Here is an 18575-nt window from a genome sequence, read left to right on the forward strand (position 1 = left end):
CCGGAAACTTACAAAAATTCTTAAAAACAAGCCTAGGCCCATTCCCCCACTGACCCCACTGGATCGTCCCGGCGACCCAGTGGTTCATCTAATAACTCCTGAAGAGAAGGCTGCCGCGATAGGTCAACACTTCGTCAGCTCCCATAATCTCGGACAAAACATCGTCAGCCCTCATGAATCTGAGGTTGCTGGAAATGCAACCAATCTTCTTCAGATTCCTAACATTTTTTCCAGAGGAATCCGAGATTATGACGAACTGTTGGCCTATATCAAATCATTTTAAAACATGAAGGCCCCAGGTTTCGACAACATCCTGAATCTGGAACTCAAACACTTGAGTTCCAGATTCTACAACCATCTGGCACTGATTTTTAATCAGTGCCTCAGACTTGGCTACTTCTTCAACCCCGTGTTGGAAGTCAGCTAAAGTCATACCCATCCGGAAACCTGGGAAGGATCCGTCCTCTCCTTCAAGTTATCGACCAATCAGCCTTCTCTCAGGGTTATCAAAACTGTTCGAAAGAGCACTGTACCACCGGCTCCTAACATCTGCCGAACAAAACAACATCTTACTCGAAGAACAGTTTGATTTTCGGAAAGGTCGTTCGACCGTCTACCAGCTGACTCGAGTAATAAACATTCTCAGACGGAACAAGTCTGTTTCGAAAACATCTGCCATGGCGTTGTTGGACGTTGAAAAAGCATTCGACAATATCTGGTATGATGGCCTGGTGTTCAAATTGCAGCAGTATGGTCTTCCAATCTTCCTAGTGAAGAGCATAAACAACTATCTATCAGACAGGACGTTCCGAGTCTCTCTGAATGGCATCTCATCGGATGCTTTCAACATCGGTGCCGGGGTTCCACAAGAAGCATCCTTTGCCCCATCCTATTCAACCTGTTCACCTCCGATATGCCGGCTCTCCCTGATGGTGGATCGTTGTCTCTGTTCGCAGATGACACATCCATCGTCTACAAGGGTAGGGACGTCCTGTCTGAATATTGCAACAGCTGGAAGATCCGTATCAACGCGGCAAAGACCCAGGTCATTATCTTTCCACACTCTAAATCTCCTAGACTTGTTCCGTCGGAGAACAACAAGATCTGCCTGAACGGCACAGTGGTGGAATGGTCCAAAGAGGTCGTGTACCTCGGGCTAACGCTAGACAGCAAGCTTCTATTCAGGGAGCACGTTGACAAAACAAAAACCAAGTGCAACATCTTGATAAGATCGTTGTATCCACTTATCAACAGGAAGTCAACCCTGTCCCTGAAAAATAAGCTTGATGTCTACAAATAAATCATCCTTCCTGTAATCGAGTACGGTATGCCAATCTGCGCAAAATGCCATCATCTTAAACTCCAAAGGATCCAGAACAAGATCCTTAGGATGGTCCTAAACAGTCCTCCGCGGACTAGAAATTCTGAGATCTTCTTCCTGGGTGAAATTCAAACATTAGAAGAACGGAGAGTATTCATCCTGGAAAGGTTCAGAGACACCTGTCTGAGATCAAATCATACGTGATCTAGCACGTTAGGTTAAGTTATACTCTTAGTTAGGTAGGTTATCACTTTTTTCAATTCAAATAAAACACATCCCCAAAGGGATATTCTGTAAACTAGTTGAAAAACGCAAATATTAAATTAGAATATCAAATTAAACAAAGATGAAGAGCCAAGTAGGCTAATCAATTAAAATGATAAATCAATGTACTACCATAATCAACAGAAATAAACATAATTTTACTACTACTAACGGTCCGCAGACATGAACTTCCGCTCAAACGCTCGCAAAAAACTACAAGGGACAGCCCTATGGGGTTGTACGCAATGGTGATGTAGGACTACGTGGAGCGGGGTTCTCTCTGTTTATACTCTTTAGAATGGCTATGATTGCCCTGAAAAGAACCTTTTGATATGAGTTTTAGTTGGGACATTTTCAGAAATTTAACTCTTTTGGAAAATCTTGGTGTCCCTGATAAGAGCCGATGGTAGTACAGGCTTAAAGCCTTTGGAAGATGATGATGACGTGTCCCATATTCTTTGGTTCAATGATTGGACACACGCAAGAGTCTCGGCCCGTCTGCTGCTGGACAGGGTTTGAACTGGTGTCTGCGACAGGATTTTTCGAAAGCTAAAAAATCATGCCCCACCCATTTTGAGTATTTTATCATACACTTCATCTGCTGGGCCTTTCTACACTAAATTATGCGTTATATAGAAACAGCCGGTAGAATATCAGCTGAAACTACTTCCCTTTTTAGTTTTTCTCGTTAAACTCCTTCTCTCAACAAGTTGGTAAATCTTAGCCTTTAGCAGAAAGACGCAAAACATTTTTTTCGGTGAATTCAAGATCCTGTTTCACGTCATGGTTCTTTTCTATGCCTGTTCAGATAAATTAGTACTTTTATTTATTTTCTCTACTGCGCGAAATCAAACGAGTTGAAATAAAATAAAATCGCTGGAAAAATCTTTACGATTAATCGTTAATCAAATAATTGGACTTTTAGGCATCCTTTGAAAATAGTGTAATTTAATTTTTTTTTTGTCCTTCGAAAATGTCGAACAGCAGAATTACAACCAGCAAGTGTAACCCTAGGGGCAAGACAGCTTTTGATCATGATTTAAAACCGAGTTAATTTTTAGTAGCTCGAGTTATTCAAAATTCAATACAAGCAGACTCAGCAACCATATTTTTGTTGTGCCCATTTCACATTAAAACAACAATATTATCTAATCGCGTTTCATACCGGATCATCTCTCTGTCAAGTTTTGTAATTGTTCGTCCTCTGAAAAATAGTATAGTCTATCATTTATCAATTCTTACCGTTTAATTGTTCCTTTTTATTTTCAGATTATAAATGAGTCTTCTAGCCTCACATCTATGAGTACTAACTTTAAGAAATTTGGCTTACCTGGCCCTCGACTAAAATAACCACGGCACTCACAATATTACAACGATTTGTACTTCCAGTCCAATTTCCAATTCAATGCAGCAGTTCAATGTAGTTGTAGTTACACAGCTAAAAAAAAGTAGTGTAAATTTCCGTTTCTATGATGCACATAAATGGAGCGTCATATATCATACAAATTTAAATTATATATCGTGTAAATTTATGAGACATGTCATGCAATATCCCATATATTGTATGCAACTGTCCACTTTTGTTTGCAACATTTCTTGCAAGTTGCTAATTCACGTGAAAAGGAAGTTTACATGTATGAATGTTTGCATGCATGGATGTTTACATCGCCAGTAAAATTCAGAATTTTTTGGTGTGTAGGTATTATATTCGATTATTTTATTTTATTATTGCAACATTGTACATTCTACATTTTGCATTAAAAACACAATATGGCTCATTAGTATACCATGGCTCGACGACAAACACCACTGTTTTCAGAAGGTTTTACAATAAGGAATTCCATGTTGCTGATGATTACAATGTTCAAATTCAAGCATGCGGATGGCAGACTTAATTTTTAAGTCCGTGCCATGTGATTAGGTATTCAGGTTCTTTTTATAACAGTAGGGGTGAAACTGCCATACCAGTCCACCACCAAACTGCTTTTCAATTTAATCGACGGTATACTATAGGCAGCCTTGCTGATAGGATAGAAACTATATCATCAACCATCTCCGGAATCGGCTCCGGAAACTCATCACAAGTACTCGTTGGGTTGCCATCGATGTTTATTCAAACTGATGGCAGTTGACCTGCTTTCACTTGTTGACATAGGACTTCTTTAATCACTTTTGAATAATTATGAGTAACTCAAATTTACTCGATTTAAAAATATTAGCTTGGAGTACAGCTGGCTTGCCCCCAATGAGCTGGATTACCGAGGTGAAGCAATCACTCACACAACCACTGTACGATACACGCAAGTACACGCAAGTAGTGACGTCACTACTTGCGTTTACGTTGATTTTTTGGTTTACTAATACAACCCTATTTCACGATCTGCGCCACCTCTCTCTGTACCTCATTGGCTTGCCCCTAGGTGTAACCCAAGAACCAAAAGCGGTGCGAGGGTAGTTTTCATTTCTATGACGACTATGTAAATAGTGTTTCTAAATACAAAAAATTGATTAATTTTGTAAATTTAAATATTAGATGAGTAATTTTGTGATATCGCGTTGGACAGCTCGTTCAACGGGCTGGAATTTTTCGGCGAGTTCAGCATCCATCGTCGCCGGACCGTCTGGTTTCTCGTGGCGTCAACTTGACCGCCATTTCCGTCCGTTGGATTCGGACAAAGACCCGTGTGCATTGCGAAGGCCCGCCTCTTGTAGGTAGTTAAACGGAGTGTCGTGAAGTCGCTAGTTTTATTAAGCGAAATTTTTCCCGACGGTCGCCAAAAGCCGTTGGTAGAGTCCCCATTACGCTACAACCCCGGGGACCGTTATACTCGAGAGCTCAAACCGCAGAAGTACGAAGCCAATTGCGTACCTCGGTTCGGATTTTAACCAAAGAGGGGGGAGATTTCATTTCATCTCGGGCGGTCATAGCGGAAACATAGTACGCGAAGCCGTGCGACGGCACGTTGGTCTCTGTCCTCCACGGAGCGAATCTCCCGGGAAAAGCTCGACTCCGTCGATGCTCAGCTCTCTCGAAAACAAATCGGAAGATCCGTCCAGCCGCCACTACCTCCGCACCTCTAATTTCGGCCATACCGCACGTGGGTCACTTTTCGTCGCTGCACGCTATTACCGCAGCTACATCGGCGCCATTTCGAGACCGCCGCCATCATCACAGGTCGTCGGAAGGTCGACAGTCAACATTGCTAGAACCTTGGTAAGGTCACTGGCAGCCATTGCCGCCCCATCACCGTTTCGTCCGTCGCCATCATCACATCGCATCGCATCAAAAAAACCAGCGCAGGTATGTTCGCACTTTTTGTTCATGGCCATGAATAGTTTGCTTTTTTGAACCGAGCTTAGTCCAACCCGAATGAATGTAGAAAAATGATGAGAATATAGATTGAAATTTGATGTTTTTCGTTGTTACTTAATTTTCCGTCACGGTTTTTTAGCTGGTTCGTCATGGAGTTCTTGAGCTCGTCTTGGATTCGCATCATTCTAGCTTGGTTCGTTAGGTTTAATGAAAATTGGGACTATAATTTGTGGATTTCTTTGAGATTGCGGGTTTTCCTGATGGTTAATGGATCGGATAAAGGTGTTCTTTCGATAAATATTGGTTTCCATCTAAGTTTCGAATTTCATTGAGGAAGGTTTTTAAATCCTACCGTTTGAGTGGTCCTCTGAGGATAGGTCTCTAAGTCGTACAAAGAAAACACGACCGGTGGTCTCTCTTAAAGAGAGTGGCGCTTAAGCCACCGAGTTTCACTTGAACCTCAAGCATTCTTCGCGAACGGTTACACGTTGAAATGGTCGTCATAGTAGCCCACATTTATGCAGTGACGGTGACGATTTTCAGCACTGCGGTTCGTGAGACGTGGGCAGACTTACATAATTATGTGGGTCAGCTACAAACCCAGACATTGTTATGAGTGGATGGAATACATAATGTGTAGTATGTTTTATTTTGTCCGTTCCGACAGGGTTAACCTACGCTTCGACGATCAGAGCGACGAGTAATCAACCAACTCGCACAACTTCGTAGGTGGCATCAATCTTTGACTAAACGATTATTGTACGACTGTCTCCTCTGGCTAAAAACATCACAGTGTTTCTTAACACCGACAAACAGTAACGAAACTCAATAATCCACCTACAGAACCATATACAAATGTAGTTGTAATACTCTAATGAGATAATGCATTGCCAATTGCGGTAGGCAAAGTACGCTTCCCATTCAGTCGCCGTTCAGCACTTGCCGATAGTGTAGCTCAGCCTAGAGTAAGTTAGCGTTATACCTTATATGCTTATCAGTTCCGTTTGCATATCAAACATAATGATTAGAGCAAAGCAAATATTTACATTTTCGCGATGGCACAGCAGGTAAGCGGCATTGTGCCTTGCAACCGCTAGCGATGTTCTATTCCGAGTTCTGTTTATTTTCTATAGAAGCACGACGAGAAAATCCAGCTACATTCATCACGTCGGCAAGCATCCTCTGGTGTACAGGAATGTTGGACAACATCTCAGACTGGCAGCGGAAAGGTTCCCCAACAATGAGGCCCTGGTTTCAGTGCACGAATCACGGCGACTTACATTTTCAGAAGTGCTTGAGAAGGTTCGATGCATTTCAATGATATTTCAAGGCGTTTAATCAGAACGAACATTTTTCAGGTGGATCGCCGCAGCTTCATTCTACCAGATTGGTCTTCAGAGAGGTGATCGTGTTGGTATATGGGCTCCAAGCGGGACACAATTCTACCTGTCTACTTTGGCAGCCGCACGAGCAGGAATGATTTCCGTCGGAATCAATCCGGCCTATCAGGCCCCAGAGCTGGAATATGCCTTGAACAAAGTAGGAGTGAAAGCTCTGATAGCACCGGAAAGCTATCGCAGTCAAAATTATTACGATATGATTAATCAGATCGTTCCTGAATTGAAATCTTGTTCTGCTGGAGAGATCAACAGCTCGAAGGTGCCTTCCCTATCAGCCGTGATTATGGAAAGCGATCGAGGACAAACACTCACGTAACAGTTTCCGAAATCTCAGGTCCGCGTAAATTTGTGGTAATTGATGATTAAATCATCTTTCCAGAGGAACCATACCATACGAAGATCTGTTCCAGATGGCTACAGAAAAAGATATTTCTCATGTGGAATCACTGCAGAACTCAATCTCTCCGGACAGTGGCGTAAATCTCCAGTTCACTTCGGGCACTACGGGGCAACCTAAGGCAGCTCTACTCTCTCACTTCAACTTTATCAATAACGTCGTTTCCCTCGGATTGAAAGGTGGGTTCGAACTAAGTGAACAGCATCGAGTCTGCATTCAGGTACCGTTCTTCCACGTTTTCGGAGTGGTCATTGGAATACTGGGTTCGATAACGCACGGATGCACCCTGGTTGTTCCCGGACCGGGTTTCAAAGCCTCTGCATCTGCACAGGCGATTGTTAATGAAAGGTAGCCCTTCTAGATCTTATTTGATAAAACCAATCTAAATCAAATGCTTACCAACAGATGCAACGTAATCTACGGTACTCCCACCATGTACGTGGACCTTGTGAGTGAAGTTAGAAAAAGCGACATCAAACTTCCTCCGATCAAGTTGGCCGTCACGGGAGGAGCACCCTGTTCACCGCAGTTGTTCACGGACATCCAAGGAACGCTCGGTGTGGAGCAAGTCAAGACGATCTACGGGCTCACGGAAACGACCGCAATGTGCTTTCATTCGTTTCGGGAAGAGTCTCAGGAGAACATTCGCGCCACGGTCGGTCATCTGGGTGATCACTGGGAAGCGAAGGTGGTTGATGGGGAAGGTAAACTGGTGCCGTACGGAACTCCCGGGGAATTGTGCATTCGTGGTTACGGGACCATGCTCGGCTACTGGGAGGATGAGACGAAGACCAGGGAGACGATCGGTGCCGATAAATGGTTGAAGACCGGAGATCAGTTTGTGCTGAGGGAGGATGGCTACGGGCAGATCGTTGGTCGGATTAAGGAGGTGGTCATAAGGGGAGGGGAGAATGTATATCCAAAGGAGATCGAGGATTTCCTGAGTACGCATCCGGATGTGTTGGAGGTGCACTGCGTTGGAGTTCCGGACGAAAGGATGGGAGAGGAAGTTTGTGCCTTTGTTCGGTTGAATGATGGCGGGAAGCAGTTGGATCGAGCTGGTGTAAAGGAGTTTTGCACGGGAAAACTTGCTCATTTTAAGGTTCCAAAATATGTGGAAGTTGTTGAGGATTTTCCGAAAACAACGTCCGGGAAGATACAGAAGTTTAAGTTGGTTGAACGTTTTATGAGAAATAAAGTATAACGATCGATTTTTACTTCATTTGTTTGAGTTTGGTAACTCACCAGATTGATTCAACTACCTACTGTCGATGACATCTGTTTGAGTATACTACAATAGGCATATTCTACGCAACGTGTGAGGTAAGGTGACTCGCTTTCACTAGTAAAGTGATAATTGTCACCTCAGGTGAGGTGACTCTCTATGCAATTCGACTGGCGGGTCACCTCAGCTCAAACGCCACACAGAATAGACCTGACCTGAGATCGCTGGAACTAAACTCCAAATGAAGATACTTTTTAAAACAGCCCTCATGCACTTTAGAATATAGTATATCGATTTCACTATGGTGGAATGATCAAAATTTTAAGGATCTACGGCTCAATCTTGGCATGTACGAGATCCATTTTTGGTAGTTTGAGAGACCTTGGCACTGAGATTGATCAACGGGACACTGAAAGTAGATTCGAAAGACTTTTCGGGAACTGGTTACAGAATGTTTCAGGACCCATCCAATAAGTTATTCCAAAAAATTAAGGGACTGATGAGGATGGCAGAAGAACAGAACTTCAAAGGCAGGTTCAGAAAAAAAATTGGAACACGTTCAGAGATTGTTTCACATGTCCTGGTTTCTAAGGTCTTTATAGTTCTTAGTATTTGGTCACGGAGGACTCATCTTTTCTCTTGGAAGTCATCTAAACTTAAATTCACCTGTCTGAATGTTTCCCTGAATGTTCTTCAAAATGATCAATCGGGTTCTGTTGGCTTACTGTTGAAGTTCTCCAGGCTTTATTTGATGTACTTTGAAGAACAGGTTTCGGGCCATTAATTAATTTCGTCTCGTGGTGGGCGTTGGCCAGATTTGGATTTTTCAGATGTAATCCTAAATAGGACCTAGATTTTTTAATACTCTAGTAACCTCAAGTCAACGCTCTGACACAATGTTTCATTGTGAATAATCAACACTCAAAGGGGTAAAATATCAAATTTGGGGTGAATTTGAAAGATAGGGAACTTGGAGTGTAGAGCGCACTGCCCACTGGACGATTCTGAAGCCTGGCAAAGTATAGGTATGGGTTTATTTTATTCCAATTTATATATTGATACATTCAAACCATTGGCATATGGTATTTGAGATAAGACAGAGATAGGATGCGGAGGGCCCGCTTAGATAATTCAGATAGGCTAGAACTGCCAGGTTAATAGTGAGAGAATGCACCATATGGTGCCCGTTCATTGATCAAAATCAGATTCACATCGTCAGGCCCTGCCCAAGAAGAATAAAGGGAATGAAGATTATTTGTCAAGTTTTATTTTGCATTTGCATATAATTGTAATTTTAAGTTTGCTTATGTAATTTTAAGATAAATAGTTTATCTCAATTGAAACATTGAGTTGTATAAACTTGACAAATCATACATCTAACATAGTAGTTGCTACGGTGTCGCATGACCTGACAACCACTGCCAGCAACTAATGTTGGAGGGGCCGGCAGGGCGCGATAGCCGATAGGGGAGAGTGAGTGCCAGAACGAAAAAGGCTATAGGCATTCATCCTCTAATCTATGGGAGCTCTTTGAAATCGCCGTGAAGTCATGGATTCCTTTGCAACATATCGGGTGAGATCTTTGCTTTATTGTTCTCTTAACATTCATTCCATTATTATATGACACATTATATGCTGGGTATGGGACGGTCCAACCAGGGCACCAGATTGAAGCGATTTGGATGGGGAGAGTGGAATTGCCAACTTCAGGATACCCCGTTGGTACCTCTCCCCTCGGTTGTTTGTCCCCCGCTGGATTTTACACTTTGGCGACGAGACAATAGTAGATTAGGGCACCACATCCGTAAGTCTATTCTGTCAGTCCTGGCAGCTGCAGTTATCAGTTCAAGTGCGGACGTCTACACGAACGGTGCGAAACGGCGTGCTATCGGCAGTAAAAAACGGTTAAAAGTATCAAAAAATAAGAGTCTCTAGAAAGTTTTGTGCGATATTCATTTACGTAAAATCAGCAAAAAATAGTGGTAGTTTATAATTCAGTAGAGAAAAGTGGGATACATATACAGTTGTGTTTAATGGTACCGGTGATTATTTTACACCAATTTACCACATTTTTTTTTTTTCTTTTGTTTGTTTTCTTTTTCCGTCGATCTTGTTTTCCGTGCTGAGCACCAATGCTACCGACGTGCCAGGAAGGCAGCTCCCACACCTGGACCCTACCTATCGACCCATCAACTCATGAACCGGGGACCAACGACTTTACTTCCCATCCGAAGGAAGGCGTGATTAGAGATGTTATGCCTCAGAACATCCCGGCGGCGCCGACTGGGATTGAACCCAGGCCTGCTGGGGTGAGAGGTAATCACGCTTACCACTACACCATCGGCACCGTTCACAAAATTTCTTGCACGCAGTCATTTTGTTTGCTGGCGTCATATTTTTTTTTTGTTCAGACTAGAGAGCATTGAACTATCTACACAAAAGTTTCTCATCTTATTCCAAAAATTCGACATGTTTTTGAAGACATTGTAAGTAGTGAATTTTAAGAGTGTTATTTATTTTTACTTATTTAGTTGAGCTGGTGTCATACAGTGAGTTTTCTTCGGTGCATCCTGTTTGCGGAAAAGTTCAAGTTCCGTGATGTGAAGATCTAAACCGACACGCAAATCCAACAACCGTGCTTCTGAAAAGTGTTACAGGCTCTGCTTCCAACTACTGCAAGCAGGGGTCCGGAGAAAGTGCTGCACGTTTCGTACAATTGCGGCAATAACTCGGAAAGACTCCGGGGCTGTAGTATCGGCTCCTTTGTGGAATTAAAAACGGCTATTGTCCTAGCGCTGCTGTTCCGGGAAACCAAAGGACCAGAAGAACAATACAACAAAATTGGTGAGTCATTTACGATAAACTTATTGCATGATTTTTTCTTGTAACAAGTGTGTTTATTGTTCTTTTTTGGTTTTAAAATCGGCCATACATAAAAACACTATCTTTGTATAACACGAAACCAGTATTTTAAACAAATAATTGTCTAAACGACCTTTTGTGATTTTTTTACAATGGCTTTTCCTGGAATGGCAACCATGATTGAACCTTTTCGCAAAGGTACCGTGCCGATTCAAATTTCGGACACTTAAACTCGAATTTCGGACACTTTTAAAAGTTGATTATCTCGGTCGAATATGATCCACATGTCTTGTAAATTTTAAATTTTTTGACTAGTGCCCTCCACGATCATCTAACATTATTACTTTGTTTCTAACTGGATGTAATATTTAATTAAAAATGAAAGTGTCCGAAATTTGAATCGTCCGAAATTTGAATCGGAACGGTACATCATTTTGTCATTGGGTAGATCGTCTGGCATATTGTTTTCAGGCTAATGACGTAACAGATGCAATGAAAAAGGCACATTTAATCACTTTGGACGGTCCCGTCATGTGCTCTGAACTTAAACTACTTTATCCAAATGGTACTTTAGAAGCTGCTTATTATGTGGATATTGCATCTAAATTAAAAGCTAGACTAGACAAGGTCGAGCCAAACGTTATCTAACGCGCCCAATTCAATTTCCGTATAAGACAACCGGGTGAAACACATGAAGATTTTATTTTGGCACTGAATCTTCAAGCCGAATTTTGTAATAGGTATCGGTGATTTTAAGAACATGGCGATAAGAGATCGCATAGTGGCTGGTGTAAATGACAAAGCTCTCCAGCAGAGGTTATTAAATGAAAAAAAAACTTACGTTGGAAATAGCTGAAAAAGTAATTACGACAGGGCAAATAGCTAAAACTAATGCTAAAGCTTTACGAAGTAGGGAACAGAGCTGGGATCAAATAGCATCTTTGAAAACTTCGGATCCTAAAACGATTGGCACAGCCATGAGAAAATTGGCCTCAACTTTTGAATTGGCTAAGCAGGAGGAACATGCAAGAGGACCTGTGAAGAGCCGTTTAGGATACAGGCAACGACCAGGACGACAAGGGCATTACCAACGACAACAGAATGATTGGAACATACCAAGCTCGTTCCAGGCTGGGGATTGGCGTAACCATGAGCAAACAAAACGGTCACGTTTCGCAAACTTCATTTGTGATCACTGTGGTGTAAAAGGTCACATTAAGAAGCGATGCTTCAAGTTAATGAACTTGAAGAAGGATGCAGTCATCTTAGTGGAAACCTGGTGTTATGGTCCTTCAGTAGATGACGAGCTACATTACTTAATCAACAGGATGACCACAATGGATTCGGATACCGAATAAGAGGATATGGACGACACAACTGAACATGAGTAATGAATACAAATGCATGAATATTATCTCAATCAACAAAATAAACAACCCTTGATCTTGATATTGAAGGCAAATTACTTAGCATGGAGGTTAATAAATGCCAATATTTTTCCATTTTTAACAAATCTCTGCAAAAGTGCAATAAACATTTGGCGGTAGTGAATGGCTCGAAGTTGGATGTTCTGGGAGAAGCAGTCCTTTTGGTAACATTTAGGGGAAAGGAAGCAAATTTAAAGTTGTTGGTCCCGGATTGCGAATATAAGTACATCCCGTTATTGGGTCGTACATGGTTTGATGTGCTTTTCCCAGATTGGCGAACATTTTTTTTTCTAATTCTACTGTGATAAATACGATGAATGACAAAAAGGATATAATAGTAAATGACGTTAAACAACGGTTTCCTAAAGTATCAATAAAAGATTTGTCATGTCCCATCGTTGGTTTTAAAGCTGAATTCATTTTAAAATCTGACGTGCCAGTCTGTAAAAAAGCTTATGATGTTCCATACAGGCTAAGAGACAATGTTGACGCTTATTTGAATAAATTAGAAAAAGAAAAAGTTATAACTCCTATCAAAACTAGTAAGTGGGCGTCTCCAATATTCATCGTTATGAAAAAGAATAATCAAATTAGACTGGTAATAGATTGCAAAGTATCGATAAACAAAATGATCATACCTAATAGTTATACGCTGCCAGTTGCACAAGATTTGTTTGCAAGGTTAGCAGGATGTAGAATGTTCTGTGCTCTTGACTTAGAGGGTGCTTATACCCAGTTGGAAATAACTGATTGTTCAAAAAAGTTTATGGTTATTAATACCCCTTAAGGTTTATATGCTTATAACAGATTACCACATGGTGCTTCGTCAAGTGCCTCAATATTTCAACAGGTTATGGATCAAGTATTGCAAGGAATTATTGGAGTTTTTTGTTACTTGGACGACGTGCTTATTTCCGAAAAAGACTTTGTGATTGTGTATCCAAATTGTATGAGGTTTTGAATAGGTTGTCAAAAGCGAACATAAAAGTTAATTTAGAGAAGTGTAAATTCTTTGAAAATCAATTAAATTGTCTTGGTCACATAATAAGTGAAAAAGGTTTACGCCCATGCCCTGAAAATATTTCTATAATAAAAAAGGCAAAGTATCCACAAAATGTAACTAAATTAAAGTCACATTAAGGGCTGATTAATTATTATCAAAAATTCATACCTTAGCTATCCACAACATTATTTTATCTACATAATTTATTGAAAAAAGACGTGAAGTTTTTAGGGGACGATAGGTGCAATAAGGCCTTTGAAGATTCCAAAAATGCACTTTTGGCAATAGATTTACCCTATTCTACATTTGGAGGCTCTTGCTTTAGTATGTACCATACAAAATTTCATAAATATCTGTATGGGAAAAAGTTTTTAGTTTTTACGGACCACAAACCTTTAGTGGAAATTTTCGGTAAAGAAGGAAAAAACTCTATTTTTGTTACCAGGCTGCAAAGGTTTGTTTTGGATTAATCTATCTATGATTTTTAAATCCATTATAGACCTTCTGCTAAAATGGGGAATGCAGATTTCTGCTCCTACTTTCCGTTGCCACAACTGATCCCCAGAATACAGATCATACAGAATTCGTGCGAAATATCAATTTTAGCAAGGATTTTCCAATAGATCACGCTAAAGTTGCTGATGCAACAAAAAAGGATGAATTTTTGCTGAAGGTTATTTTTTTCATAAAAAATTGTTGGTTTTTTTGCTTGGTTTGGTCTCCCAAATGTCTTTGTTTTGGACGGTGGTCCTCCATTTAATTCGTTTGCATTAGTTAATTTTTTAGAACAACAAGGCATCATAGTGTTTAAAAGCCCTCCATACCTGAGTACTGTGGAGTAAATCGATTTCATTTTGCAAGCCAATGGAAAACTGCTTGAAAATTTGTTCAAGTTTAAAATTGTTTTGTTCTTTCTGAGTTGATTCCCGCCAAAAGCTCTGAGCCAGGAGTGCTCGAGCCCCCATGACTGTATCAAAGTTTGTTTACAAACATGTTTCGCCAAAGTATGTTTTACTGCAATTGAAAACTCAGCTGAGTCATAAAAACTATGCTGGTTTTTATACTTTCATCATTGAGCCTGTTGCTTTTTGTCTTTGAGCTTACAATTAAGAATGTGTTATGAAAAAGTATGAATCATTTTTATGAGATTGCCATGCTTGACGAGAGGTAAGAACAGTAACTGAGTTTGTGGCTTCTGAATGTTTGGCTCCCGTTTGACAGTTCTGACTGGCTCTCAAGTGACAAGCACATTGAGTGAGTCCGCAGTACCCAGCTCCATACCATCCAGCAAGTAATTGTCAGGCGGAACGATTTGTAAGAAAGGTTAAGGATGTGTTGAAAAAAATTCCTAATGGATCCAGAGAAAAGAGAAGTAGATTTGGAGGATCAGATCAATTTATTTTTAATCAATTACCGGAATAATTCATTGACGGCTGATGGACATTTTCCATCCGAAAAAGTGTTTGCTTATTTTCCTAAAACCTTGATTGATCTTTTAAACCCCAAAAAACATTACAAACAACTATTATTAAGCCCAGTTAAACCTTCCAATGAAGATAATCAACTAGAGATCGTTTCCAAGATGAAATGAAATGATCCCTTAGATGATCTGATGGAGGGTGATTTGATTTGGTACCAGAATCATAAACCCACTCATCCAGCCAAATGGGTGAGAGCTACATACTTAAAACAAATCTCTCCGAACTTATTCCAGGTGCTAATTGGAAACGTTGTAGCAACAGTGCACAGGGCTCAGATTAGAACCTCCGGAGGCACGTATAGAGAGATGCGACCTAACCGAATGGTACCCCATCAAAGACCGACTGAACGTATGGAAAGGCTGACCGTAGGGGACACCAATAGTGTCGAAACAAGTGAATTTAATAGTGAAGAATATAATCAAACAAAAATAACCTCTATCAAAAGGAAAACACCACCCTACTTGGTGGATCAACCACTTCGGCGTTCGAAAAGGATCAGAAAAGAGAAAAGAGATAATGAATTCGTATACATCTAGTGAAGTAATTCGCTTTCGAAACCAGAGTGAATTCTTGCATGTAGGGAAGCTAGTTCCTCTCAGAATGTTATTTTTTATATTGGAGTTTATAACAGAAAACAATCATATTGAAATAGATTTCGAGTTGATAATTATCTATTTTAATTATAATTTAAGATAAGTCTAAAAGGTTGAGGAGTTGTAACGTTCTGATTTTCATGGATGTTTCTCGTTCAGTGTACATCTGCTATTAAATAATACTGTATTGAAGGCGGGCTCTTCTTCCCCACTCATTGGGACATCCCCTCGTGCGAAGGCTTGTACATTACCGGGTCGTCAGATTTTATTGTTGGAAGGAGATTTTCTTTGATCCCGCGGACTAAGCGTAACTGACTCTGCTTACAGGTTCGCGTACGAGGTGGACAGTCCACTGTCTGGAACAATGAGTGGTTTCCTTTACATTAATTAATTTCGTCTCGCATTTAGTAGGAGGGGTTCGAAAAACATGACAATTTGTCGCATATGGAGGAGGAGGACTAAGCTCATACGTGACATTATATTTGTTTACAATACAAAAATATTTAACGAAACATTTGATTTACATCATATTTTAATCCACAACTTGGAAGATTATTGTATTTAATATTTTTTAAGAATAATTAATAAAAGTATGTTGATTTGATCAACAATGGATCCCTGTTAATCTGAACGACAATCCGTACATAAATGGGGTTCATTTTCAACTTGAACTTCTAGTAACCCTACGACCACCAACAAAAGGGAGTTTCTGGTAGTATTGTTTGCTGTATTGTTTTGATTCTTTGGTCCGCTTCACATCGCTCCATTTCGCTTTTCTCCATTCCATGGGCTAAATGACGTTTGGGGGTAGTGGGGTTCAAATTAAAAAGTGTTCAGATAAAGGGAGGTCCACGGTATTATCATTTTGGGATTTTTTCTGGTGATTTTGGACAAATATCTCAAATCTTAGAAAACTATGTTAATGCAAGGGGTGAGACAGCTTTACTCTGAGTTCCGCGTAGCTGCGAGTAACTCGCGAGTAGCTCAATGTACCTCAAAATTTAATCGACTTTCATCGATTTACTGTCTTTTTACTCCTCCGCTGTAGACCGCCTTCATATCGACAGTGAGCATGCATAAGGGCGTAAACGAGATGATCGATTCTATTCGTTGATTTTCTGGTAGTGGAATTCCTGTATAGTGAGAGAGAGAGAGAGAAGGATTACTAATCTCCATTTAATTCCACTACCTTATTTGCTTAACCTTGACAGATACGCGTATTTCGTCTACAATGTGCAGACTTCTTCAGTTTCTAGTACTAATACTCGACTAGTCGACAGTCGAGTATTAGTACTAGACGCCGAAGAAGTCTGCACATTGTAGACGAAATACGCCTATCGGTCAAGGATAAGCAAATAAGGTAGTGGAATTAAATGGAAATTACTAATCCTTCTCTCTCTCATTATTATTGGTTGTAGTCGCCAAATAGTAGTGCGGGAGAGCGGGAACTCAATTGAGACCTAACAATGATGCTCACGGATGATCGTGCAGTCTACAGGTAGACAGCGCCAGTACTGATAATGTTTTGTGGAAATTCCACAACAATCCAGAGCTGTTCCAGCAGAATGGAAAGGGGCGAGGTTCTTAGGTAGCTGGTTAGTGGTTAGTCTAGTTGAGACAGCAGTCAGAACGGCTTCACCGCGCGATTTTTGACTGTGCAGGGGAGATCGGTCACTTGAAGACGGAATACAGTGATCCGAAATTGCATAGATCCGGTCATCCAGTCCCGTTTTCGTCAGTACGATAAATTCCAACAGCCAAGAAAAACGAGTCGATTTAAGTCCGTTGTTTTCTTAATCCGTAGGCCATTCGAGGAGCGATCCCGGGAGCTGGAAACCGAAGGAAATTTAGGACCGAAAGTTCAGAATCGCAACCATACTCACCTGGAGTTGTAGGCCGGAAGTCCCCGGTTTTTGTTGTTGTTTTGCCTGACAGCAGCTTTTCGGTTTCGCACCTCCATATGTTGCTGTGATGCGAAAAGTTAGATAGTAAATGACAGTGATCTTGCTCACTGAGTGAGTTACTCGAGGTGCCTCAAAAGCAACTCTGAAATTGCTCATGATTAGGAGCTGTCTTGCCCCTTGTGTTAATGTTAGCAAACCACGCTGGAAGTCTTGCGTTTGAGTCTCATTGCAGAACCTCAGTCGATCGTTTGTCTCTCTTTCTCACGTCGCTTCATTAGTATTTCTTTCAACCTTCGGTGAAGCGGACGAGTGAAAGAGCGCTCGATATTGATCTGCTCGTCTTTCATGAACCACGTTAATGGGGTTTTTACACTTTTGCTGATTCACGTGCTGGTGAACCTGTCGTTCGCAAACCCATGGTTATTAGCATGATGTAGACAGTTTGTTGGTGCTGATTAACATTGGTGCATCATTTTCTGGCACAAACTTTGTTCGGATTACACCCATTTTGCTTGATCAGGCCAAACCCGACTTGCATGACTGAAAATGAAAATATATATGGGAAAAGTTGGCTTTGGCAATACCTTAACCTATTATCGTCAGGGGGTAAACAAAGTCCTAGAGCACTCAAATTTGGCCAATAGTTGCTCTGAAACCCAATGTATCCACATGCCAAAATTGAGCTCTCAAGGACGTTGTTTACCCCCTGACGATAATAGGTTAAGGTATTGCCAAAGCCAACTTTTCCCCTATTTAAAGCATTTCATGAAAAAAAACTTGAAGATTACACGTAATACATTTAATTTATTTTCCATCGACATATTTATCTAAAAACACAGTATCGAAAATGGGACATAATGTCGGTGAAAGGAATTGAAAACCAAATTGAGACTTCGTTCCAACTCGAAAATCGACGTTACTTTCATTGAAATGGGTGAGCAAAGAATAAACGAGAAAATCCACAGCTTGCCTTTCGTTCTGAGCGTGCTTCTTTTTCATTTTCATTTCGCGCTGTTAGGCTAGCTACCCGAGCAAAGTCGGTTAACAAAATGAATGCAAATCGATATTAAAGTTTGCAGTTCCTATCATAATGGAAACTCATTTTGATTTCAATTGTCGCGACAGAAGTCTGATATCATATTGTGCTTTCATTATGTAGTCAAGACTTTTTAAATCAAAGCAACTTTACTTCAAGTTCTGCTGTTAATTTCTTGTTTAAAATTTGATTTAAGTTCATCTGTCGTTGAACTAACGATTATTGTTTATTTGTTTTGTTTAACACATTTTAGGTCATTTGTGACTTGTGCGGGTGACATTTGAACTCAAGTCTTTCAGCGTGAGAAGCATGGATGCTAACCATTTACGACAGGCCCGTATTCAGTCAA

At 40.7% G+C, this 18575-nt stretch overlaps 1 protein-coding gene across 1 annotated transcript; it reads left to right on the top strand.

The window, feature by feature from the left end:
- Positions 1–6248: 6248 nt before the first annotated feature.
- On the top strand, positions 6249–7905 carry LOC135707732 (medium-chain acyl-CoA ligase ACSF2, mitochondrial-like). The gene is made up of 3 exons (XM_065229613.1): positions 6249–6610; positions 6678–7043; positions 7101–7905. The coding sequence occupies exons 1-3, from the start codon at positions 6375–6377 to the stop codon at positions 7897–7899; spliced, it is 1401 nt and encodes a 466-aa protein (XP_065085685.1). The 5' UTR covers positions 6249–6374; the 3' UTR covers positions 7900–7905.
- The last annotated feature ends 10670 nt before the right edge of the window (positions 7906–18575 follow it).

The sequence above is a fragment of the Ochlerotatus camptorhynchus genome, unplaced genomic scaffold (assembly GCF_037179485.1).
Source record: "Ochlerotatus camptorhynchus isolate MF236.1 unplaced genomic scaffold, CSIRO-AGI_Acam_v1.1 ptg000316l, whole genome shotgun sequence".
Classification (NCBI taxonomy): Eukaryota; Metazoa; Arthropoda; class Insecta; order Diptera; family Culicidae; genus Ochlerotatus; species Ochlerotatus camptorhynchus.